The sequence below is a fragment of the Alligator sinensis genome, unplaced genomic scaffold, assembly GCF_000455745.1.
Source record: "Alligator sinensis unplaced genomic scaffold, ASM45574v1 scaffold389_1, whole genome shotgun sequence".
In the NCBI taxonomy this organism is placed as follows: domain Eukaryota; kingdom Metazoa; phylum Chordata; order Crocodylia; family Alligatoridae; genus Alligator; species Alligator sinensis.
Window position 1 is genome coordinate 185,748 of NW_005841951.1, and position 10,566 is coordinate 196,313.

The 10,566-nt window shown below is 41.9% G+C and overlaps 1 protein-coding gene across 9 annotated transcripts in view; it reads right to left on the reverse strand.

Annotated features, from left to right (window-relative positions):
- The window catches only part of TANK (TRAF family member associated NFKB activator), a 49,347-nt gene that overhangs the window by 27,166 nt on the left and 11,615 nt on the right, over positions 1–10,566 (reverse strand). For 4 of the 9 annotated variants that reach the window (XM_006020341.3, XM_006020335.3, XM_025199947.1 and 1 more), the window contains exon 2: positions 878–1,024. In XM_006020341.3, the coding sequence (XP_006020403.1) occupies positions 878–976 (99 nt within the window). In that variant the 5' untranslated portion in view covers positions 977–1,024. Of the gene's footprint in view, positions 1–877; positions 1,025–3,476; positions 3,496–8,318; positions 8,492–8,735; positions 8,866–10,566 lie in introns of those variants that run through there. The other 5 variants (XM_025199945.1, XM_025199943.1, XM_025199946.1 and 2 more) reach the window with 4 other exon arrangements.

The following is a 10,566-nucleotide window of genomic DNA, read 5'->3' on the forward strand; positions in this document are numbered from 1 at the left end:
AACAGTCCCTTTGTGACTGCTCCCAGGTGCCCCTTCCCCCTCCCACTGCTCTCCAAGACCTGTAGGCTGCCGTGGGTTCAGGCCAGCGGCAGGGCACGAGGACCGGACTATGTTCACTAGGGGGCTCCAGGCACATGGCTGTAATTATCAGCTACAACAACCAAAAAAGCCAATGGCTGATAACATAATTTCTCCTTTTCTCAGTGCTTATCCAGTAGCCAATCTGAGATATTGGTGCACCCTTAGTTCCTAAGCATAGAGTTGACTTGTTTTTGAAAGCAAAGCCTAAAATGCAAGCTGTTTTCAGATTTTTGTAAATGCTTCTGGACAGCAACTCTGTCTTCCTATAGCCTTGCAGAGTGTCTAGCATTACTTTTTAGGCATTACTCTGATATAACTACTGCTGCTACCTCTCATTATTACAACAACAGCAACAATTATTATTATTTACATGGCATATTTACACAATTGTTTATTTAATAGGAAGATAACTATCTGAAACAGTCAAACTTACTAATTCATTGAAAAACTAAGACAAATTATATTTTTAAATATATTTAATTAACACTGGATACTTTGCAGATAGCAGAGATATAGCTATATTTAAAAAGAGACCTTGTTCATCTTCCTCAGCAGACAATACCTTTTCCACTCCCAAAACCATAAAGAAAAGATAAAGATATGCCAGACAATACATACACAGCTTTCTTTTTCACAGCTTAATGTGTTATTGCTTAATTTAGTAGTTTGGTTTATTAAGTGCCATTTCTAGCTGTAGCAAGATGCACTGAAAATGGTCCCTAAAATTAAATTTAAGTCTGTGTGTACTATAATTATCCACAGGAGACAAAAAGAAAGACAAAAATCTAACACGTACTTTTTGCTGCATTTCTTTCACAGCGTAGTCTCTATCCATGCATGCCTGTCGAAAGGCTTCATAAGCTTTATTAAGCTGCTCTCCAATATTTTTATCCATACCTCCCAGCGTTGTCTCATCACTGAAAAGATGGATTAGTTAAGAGACCTGAAAAGTGATTAGAAAGAAAAAGATAGTTAATTTAACAAAATGTGTAATTCTAGTATTGCGTAGATCATGTAACGACTTCTATCATCAAATACCTGCCACGCTAACTATATGAGACCAAAAATCAAAATCACACAATCTGATCTATGGCTCTGCTCAAGCAAATATTTTATTGTGGTATGAACATAGGCCTGACCTAAAGCTGAATGACATAATTTTGATTTTGGATTAAGTCATATATACGCATGCATAGTCCCACTAGGATAATGTACATGTGTAGATTAATACAGGATTGAGATCCAGTTGTTGTATACCAGCAACTTTTTGATTTCAGGACACAAGTGTTGAAGAACTGAATAAATAATCAACAATCCAAATACCACAAAGCATATCAAACAACATAGGACAGCTTATATTTTGTTATCTTACAACACCTACAACAAAAACAGCAATATAAAGTCAACAGGTAAATAATAGGGCCAGCTGGGGTGGGCAGAGCAGCTATGGGGGAAGCTGGGAGAGCGGGTGGAGGCCAGGGGGGCTCGTAGCAGATCCCCCCCCATGCGGCATGGGGCAACAGGGGACAGCAGGGATCGACCCCCTCCTCCCCCCGCACCTGGCAGCATTGGGTGAATATGGGCTTTTCTTTTCTTAGGAGCTGGGGCAGGCAGGACAGCCATTGAGAGTGAGCAGGGGATGGGGCCGATTCGGCGGTAGCTGAATCTCTGAATCAGATTCGGCCAAATTGATTCAGGACAGTGATCTGAATCACGAATCGAATCACTGTCGCCTGAATTGGCCAAATCCGAAGCACATACTAGTTGCTTTGCAGAGGCCTACTAAATAATGGCATAGGGACACAATCCATTTCTTATACTTAAACACACAAGTTTTTAATAAGAAGCACTGCAATGAGTATCAAAACCACTTTATTTAGAGATCAGAAATACTAAACAGTGAAAAAACCCCAAAATGTAAGCTCTTTCCCCCTACAGTGGGTGTCACTTGCTTGTATTTATTAAACAGTTTCAATATCAACACTTGGAGCTAGAGACCACCAGTACTGATCCTATATAGTCCCTAGGATAAAACTGACTTGTCACAAATTTCCATTTGACGATCAAGACAAACATGGAAATAGCCAGTCCTTTGCTCCTAAAATTAAAATTTCTTGCTTAATTATTAGTACCTGTTTAGAACAAATTTTTAATATTTTAGCCTTTCCAAGATTCATAGAAATAAAAAAAAAAAATCTAAGTCTTTAAGTTTAGCTAAAAAATAAAATAAAATAAACCACACCATAAAGAAAGACAGACAGTTTCAACTCCCTTTTTACCTTTAAATTAACATGATTATATTTTAAGTGATTTAGGTGAGGAATGAGTGAGGTTTGGGTTTGTTGTTGTTTTTTTTTTTTTTTTTAAGTACAGAAAATAACAACATTAAAAATATAAAATAACACCTCCCTTACTCAATCACTAAGCAGGGTTGCCTGGCTCTTCCCATCACTCTACAGCACAGGAAGCCTGCACCAAACCATACATTCCTAAATTTTATAAAAGAATCTGGGTGCAGCCCAGGACAATATGAACATGACAAACAGGGACACAGAATATCTTGTTTTTTGACCTTATTAGACATCTCCCAAAACTCCTGTTTGATGTTTGTGACCGTTACTGATTGTCCTCTATACTCCAGAACCTTAGTAAAAGGATGTGGGTCGGGGGCAGTGATTTTCGATCACAGTGAAATGCCACAAGGCCCTGAATGGATGCCATAGGCCCCTGGGAGATTCTCTAAAGGTGAACAGTCTTGGAAAACAGACCAGATACCTGTTCCACCAAATGCAGGTTAATAAAATGCAGGTGATCAACAGACAGATAGAGGTGCACCAATACATTTGTACAATATCGGATCGGCACTGATTTAAAGAAGTGACTATATCAGAAATCAGCCTGAAGTGGCCAATAATTTGGCCAATAAATACCTGTGCGTGTGTGCAGCTGCAGTGCAGCACACAGGCAGCAAGGAGCACAGCCCGGCAGCATGGAGAGCTGTGTGCAGCTGGTAAATTTGTTGTGATGGAAGGGGAGGGAAGGGGGATGGGGAGGCAGATCAACACTTCCCGCAGTGAGGGAAGGAGTGGGTCAGGGGTTGCAGCCCTCCCAGCCTGCCCCACGCAGATCCGGGGGCACACGCTCTCCCTCCCCCCCGGTGCCCTCCCGGACAAGCGGTGGAAGCAGCGGCGGGAGCCGCCAGATGAGTGGCATGCAGTGGCGGGAGCTGCTCCCCCACTCCCGACAAGCTGTGGGTCCGTTCCGTGCCCAACCCTCCCTGGCAGGGCAGTGCCTACACCAGCCCCTGCCCCACTTCCTCCCTCACTGCAGGGGTCGTTGATCTGCCCCCCCCCACCACTTCCCTCCCCCCCCCCCTTTCACCCCCACAGACTTACTAGCTGGATGCAGCTGTATCGGAAATTGGATCGGTATTGGCCGACATGCCTCCTTGGCTATGGGTATTGGCCCCCAAAATCTCTATTGGTACACCCCTACAGACAGATAGTGACAGGGAGTATGACATGAAAATTAAACTTTTACTTCAAATAAATTTCAAAAGTCAGATGCACTACTCACTGTTTAGTGTTTCTCCCCGAAAGAAGCTGGAAGTTAGAATATCTTGTTCAGCATGACTACAAGGGGGCTTTTCTAACTTTCTTTTCAAATGCTAATGAAGGCTTTTTAAAAATTAAAATGAAACTTTAATTCAAGACCATAGAAGCAAAAATAATAATGAATCTTAACACCTTCTACATCAAAACATTGAGACTCGTGGTGGAAAAAAACCTCACAAAAGCCAATCTTATAGTATGCAAAAAATACACTTGATAAGAAATTATACTTTATAAAAAGTCTTTCAAAAGATATTTGATTATTTTTCTGCCAACCAAATGAAAGAATAGAATCCACCTAACTTTACAGATCTGAATATTTTATGTTAGATTGTAAGAAAATAACTTTTAGTGCCTTAAAACTTCAGATCAATATTTAAAGCTATGCTTAATGTTATTTTCAGGGATAGAAAACCGTACATTAAAAATGCAGTGGGATACTAGTTTAAATTAACATCACGCAGGCAAGACAGATAAGAAACTATCCAATATTCTCAGGTTTTAGCTGACAGGCTCTCTACGGACTCCTTAAGTACTGCATCACTTCATGGGGCAAAACTTAAAAAAAAAATTAAATAGAAAAGACATGGCCCACATTTTCAAACTTGCTCAGCATGAAGGAGATCAGATAAAATAAAGAACAACGGACCAGCAACCCTCAGTTCTGTTTAGAAACCTGAATAAAACAACCAGATATTCAAAAGCACACAGCAGGACTCATTGGTCTCAGTAGGATGTATTGAATAATTATGTTTGGTGTTGAAAAAATTAGGCCCCAGCAGGAGGCATCGAGGCCTTTGTAAAAATTGTGGGCTACATGTTATGCCCTGCAGTGGCTGTAAACCTAACACAGCTCCACTAACTACAAAGGAAACACAATAACTTGCTCCAACTAAGAACCTGCCCCAGAATTTTTAAATGGTCTTATTGGCTTTGTCAGTCACTTCACACTGTATGAGCAGACAGATGGTTAACCATGTTAGTCTGCAGTCCGGCAAATGGTAGGGTAGAGTGTACCTTACATACTAACCGGTTCAAAGGCATGAGTTTTTGTAGGCAATGACCTACTTCATCAGATACTATTAAGGTAGGATGTTGATTATGAAAGCTTGTGCCTCTCCAAACAAGTTAGTCTCCAAGATGTCACTCTGCATTACACCTTGGGTGCGTCTACACGTTGCCGTAGGGCAACATTGCTATGATGTTGTGCTTTACTACTCTTGGAAGTACTAAAGCGTGGTGTAGTATGGGTGTTTACTGCACCATGCCTGCGGCCCACAGTTAGATTTCACCACTATGGTAATGTAGCTGGCGATCACGTGTAGTCCCACATGATTGCTGTGTCACTGTAGCTTGCTGTATGGTAGATGTGCCCCCTCTGTCGTAATACTACATTATTACATATTACACACACACACACACACACACACACACACACACACATTGAGTTTACTGACAGAGAGAAGAAAAGTTCATTAGGTATTACCAGTGACTGATTTCTCTAGCTACCAGAAACTAAGTGTAACAGACTGTAACAGAAGGGATACTCACCCATAGTGAGTGTCCCATGGTGAGCCAAAACCAGGCTGGGCCTGGGAGATTTTTTTGTCCCCCTGAGGACACCAGAACAAAAGGACTGGAGCAATTCTGCCCCCCCGGGCTTGGAAACAGGGTCCTTCCAGAGCCCTAGAGTTCTGCAGCCAGGATGGGCTGGCCACCAGGGTCTGGTGCAGAAGGTGGGCCATTGGGGATAGTTGGGGAGTTGAGGGAAGGACAAATCGCCATGAGGAGACTGCAGGGATCTCACTGGGGGGCCAGAGCGGCGAGTGTGGGAGGCTGCAGGAGCCGAGCCACCTGTCGCATGAGTGAGGGAAGCGAGCACAGCCTGGAGGTGAGCCCTAGCTCTGATTAAAGGGGAAGCATCTGGGGCTGGGAGTTGGCGAGTGGGCATAGCCTTCTCCTCTTGTAGTGGACCTTCTTGCGGGGGGCCCTGAGGGAGTAAGCAACCAGAGAAGTAGACCCACCAGCCCTGTCTGAAGGGCAGAATGGGATGTCGTGGGGAGGAGGTTGTTATGTATTACGGGAGGCCAAGCATGGGACCAGCTGTCGTCAGGAGTAGGGCCCTGGGGACATCGAGGGAGCTCCCATCAGACCCACAGTAGATTATGCTTGCCTGAACTAAGGTGATGTCAAGACAACAGTAATCAACCAAAAGACTGTTATTCTGGGTGTCTAAATCAGACCTACCAGGATGTGATCACCTACCCATACATGTAGGTATGCTGTTACCAAGTTTTATATATATAAGCATTGAGTGCATTAGTATTATTTCATAAGTTAATTGCGTTATGAATTAAACCTTAGAATAAATAGCAATGTATGTGTATGAATATAAATGTAAATATCTGAATATAAATTAATACATATCTATCAATCTATATTGTACATAATAAATATTGTAAATAGTCACCTATTCTGTCAGAGTGCTGTTACAGGAGGTATCCCTCCTGAGGGTCCTCGTTAGACCCAAAGGAACCAAAAGGATGGGTCTAGCTGGTACCCCAGGGTTCCACAAATTGCCACTGGCAATGGTTAGCACTCCACAGTGGGGTGATACACAAGTAAGATCATTATTTGGATAGGAGACTGCAAAGGAAAACTAAGGTGTTGCAGGACACAGTGGGTGCACCCACACATTCATTCATGCGCCTTTGCTAAGGTGCATTAAATTTAATACCTCCATTCTGAGGTACTAGAAAAAGGCGCATTAGACCATTTTAATGCTTTAGCAAAAGCACATCATTTAGCAATTCAGAGGGTAGCACTTCAGCTTTTGACTCAGTAAATCAACCATTCTGTCAGGACAGGACACTACACATGCTTTTTGTACCAATTTTTCCACCCATTAGTGTGATATGCTCAATTATTTGCTGAAACAGAGAAACAAAAGTGTAAAAGTGCCCTAACCCAGGATGGCTTAATTCCCTTCCTGTATGGAACCCCTCTCCTGGGATGAAGCACCTTTATTCCCATGGCTGTTGTATACATAAATTAATCAAGTCAGAACAGATAATATAATATATAAAACTACTGTTAAATGGTTAATAGCTTCATTCGTTGCTGCTTCTATTTTGTGTTCTAATGCAGTATGCAGAAAGAGATATTTGCAGACTATTCTCTTACTGAGATGTCATTTTAGTTCTTACTTTGTTTTCTACATATGAAATAAAGGTTATTCAGATTGTAAACATGGTCATCCTTTCTATGTGGATGAATATAACACTAGCCATCTGTGGTTATTTAATTTTGGGGTACTTTTCACAAGAAATTAGGAGGTAATTTAAGGCTGAGATGATATTTGGCTGGGATAATCCTGATTTGAGCAGGGGGTTAGACTACTAGATGACCTCCTGAAGTCCCTTTCAACCTTAATTTTCTATGAACACCACTGAGCTAGCCAGTGTCTAATGACATTTTGCCTACCTAAAATTCCCAATGTAGAATCACAAGAGAATAAGGCTGAAAGGGACCTCACAAGGTCATTTAACCCAACACATTTATCAAGGTAGGACCATCCCTGCATGAGCCATCCCAGAAAATTTTTTGTTTAACCTACTTTGCAGATGTAATTGAATAAAGCAACCATTTACTCACTGTTGCAAAGTGCTTGTGTGCTGAAGAAGTGACATTTTAACTCAGGAATGGTTATTTTCATGGGGTTAAGTGTATTCATATAGGTTTTAAATGAAAAACTACTATAGCAACATACTAATCAAATAAGTGCTTGTGTATATTATGAAAGGTGTTTTTTTCCCCACCAATGTACCTGCTTACAACTGAAGGTCAATGCATTCTACCTTGCAGCAGTTTCTGTAACACATACTATTTCTCCTCCCTCCTGAAGAGTAGCTCCCTTATACGAAATGGAGTGTTCACTCCACAGTATGGGGTATATTTTGAACTGGGTGAGCATGATTTCCATTGACTAAAAAAGAAAGAGTACTTTTAATACTCAGAAGGACTCTGTCTGCTCCTAAGTTCCTTAAATATTTCATAGTATTTAAGAGTTTCTTTTATACCTTTAATTTTTCACCAGGTTATTAGGCAAATTGCTGCCATTATGTCTTATACTAATGCATATAATTGCAACTGGCTTGAATAGAAGACATAAAATATTTTTATGTTTACATTTCCCAGGGAACCTTGAGTCTCAGAGGTAGATGATCCACATTCTGTAGAAGAAAGATGACCTTTTGGATTACCATATTTACTTGCACACAACACACATCCTTTCCACCAAAATCAGCCCTCTAAAAAAATAAATATTGGGGTATATATTTTAAGCAGGGAAGTTGACTTTTATTTTCTGGAATAGAAACAGAGAAGAATAGAAGCAAGCAGACACTGCTATAATGGCTACCAATAGTTGCTGCTTTTTTCTATCCCAGCAAGCCAAAAGAGTGGAGTCCTGTGTTAACGTTTTTACAAATGTAGCTATTGACAGAGCACGCTAGCTTGTGCCTGACAGAGCAGCTGAGTGGACTCAGGACACGTGATCTGTTGCATATCTTGATGAGGCCTCTGGTATGGAAATAATTATTTACAGGAACTTATGTAACTATTTACCATAAAGTAGTAACAGTCTTGCTACTGGCTTCGCAAAGGTCTGGGGCCTAGCCTTGTTGCTGTTCTGCCACACTAGGTAGTTCCTGCTGCCTCGCTCAGAGACACTCTAGGTTTCCAGGAAGACTTATTGTGGGTCACAGTCAGTCATTTGGAAAAATCTCTTTTCCTGCATTCTGCTCTCCAAAAAACAAGGTATAAGTTTTATTTGGGGGGGGGGGGGGGGGGGGGAGGAGAGCAACTGGTATGCAAAAAAATTCAGTATGACATCAATTGAAAAAAAATAGATATAATAACTGAAAATGTTTCTTACAACCCCTCCCTCATTTACTGGTAGAGAAGGGAGAGTTGTAGCATACAGTTCTGCTCACAACCAGACTGGAGATCAGAGCTGCTTTCTGACACAACAGGCAGTCTCACCTACTTTGCCAGTGTCCCTTTCTCGCTAGGTAGGGAGGAGAGAGGAGAATAGACAGGCATCTTCTTGTAATGGTTCAACCTGGGGGAAGAGCAGATCTTGTTCTACTGATACCTCCTCAAAATCCACAATCTGTGGGGGAAACAAGGAGCACAAGTCATAAACAAGTGTAGGGCAACAACAGGATCAGATTTATTTGCTTCTGCAAGCATCAGAGGTAGGAAAAGAGAAAGGTCTCTCATCTTAGGAACCTAAACTTGGGGGAGTAGGCTTCTTGCCCTCTCTCTCCATGGGCAACAGCACTTTGCCAGTGGGATCATCAACTGCTGCAAGCTTCTCATGTATCTGGTCAGGCAAGAAACAGAGAGAAACTAGAAGCTATTAGAGCAATAGATGTTTGCCCTTCACAGGCTCCAAAGGATTCAAATCTCAGCTGCATGCAAGGCATAAAGGGTGATAGGAAAGTTATTCCCTTCTTCACAAGCAAGAACTTAGCACTCAGCAACTGGAACATCAACAGCTCAGAACTCGCATCTCTAATTACCCATCCTGAATGCTGGACTTGTGCTCTTCCTACCAGGCGCTGGAAGTTAGAGATGCCAACATAAACGAATTGCTTTAATAATATAAAATTAGAAAAAGGCAACTTAAATAGTTTGGAATTTTTCATCTCAAGAGCAATTATAGAAAAGTAAGTGTTTACCTGCATGAAAACAGCCCTTGAATAAGTACCGTATTTACTCAAATACAAGATAAGATTTTTTCTCTCAACTGGCATGGGGAAAACCCCCCTCTCATCTTTACAACTGCATACAAGGAAACCTCAATAATACATTGTCTACCATTAAACTGCTCCCTAAAGCAGAATGTGCTCAGCAATGGAAGCCAACTATGAAGTTGATTAAATGCAGCATGACTATTAAAACACATAGCCCATATTGGGCAAACATGCTAATGGGAACCTTTATTTCACACACACACACACACACACTCACACACCCTTGCTATTCGCATCTTAAATACACTTACAGGAGCTCTGCGTTTGCCGCCGCTGGTCTCCCACTGCCCCCAGCACAGCTGTGCCTTCCCCCCCACCAACCGCCAGGGGTACTGCGTTCATGAACACAGATGGCTTTCACAAACACAGTGCCTTATTCACAGATTCCACCATTTGTGGGGATCTCAAGAAAGTATCCCCTGCGAATGGCAAGGGTCTCCATATATAAAATATTTAATAAAATTTGTAAGATAGATAGATAGATAAAAAACACACTTATCACCCTACACTTAAGTTATACATATCAAGCATCCTTGTTTACCAAGACTTGATATCATAGAAGCAACTACATATCAAAAAGGCCTTTGACACCGTCTCCCACCCCATCCTCATTAAAAAACTAGGCGACTGTGGCATCAATGCCTACACAGTCAGATGGATTGCTAATTGGCTGAAGGGCCATACTCAGAGGGTGGTGGTGGACGGGTCATATTCGACCTGGAGGGAAGCAGGCAGCGGAGTCCCCCAGGGCTCGGTCCTTGGGTCTGCAGTGTTCAATCTCTTTATCAGTGATTTGGACGACGGGGTGAAAAGCAACCTGTTCAAATTTGCCGATGATACCAAAATTTGGGGTGAGGTGGGCATGCTAGTAGGGAGGAAAAGACTGCAGAAAGACCTGGATAGGTTGCAACAGTGGGCTAACAAAAACAGGATGCGTTTCAATACGGACAAGTGCAGGGTGCTGTACTTGGGCAGTAGTAACCAGCAGCACACTTATAAGATAGGAAACTCCCTTCTTGAGAGCACGGAGGCAGAAAGGGATCTTGGAGTCATCA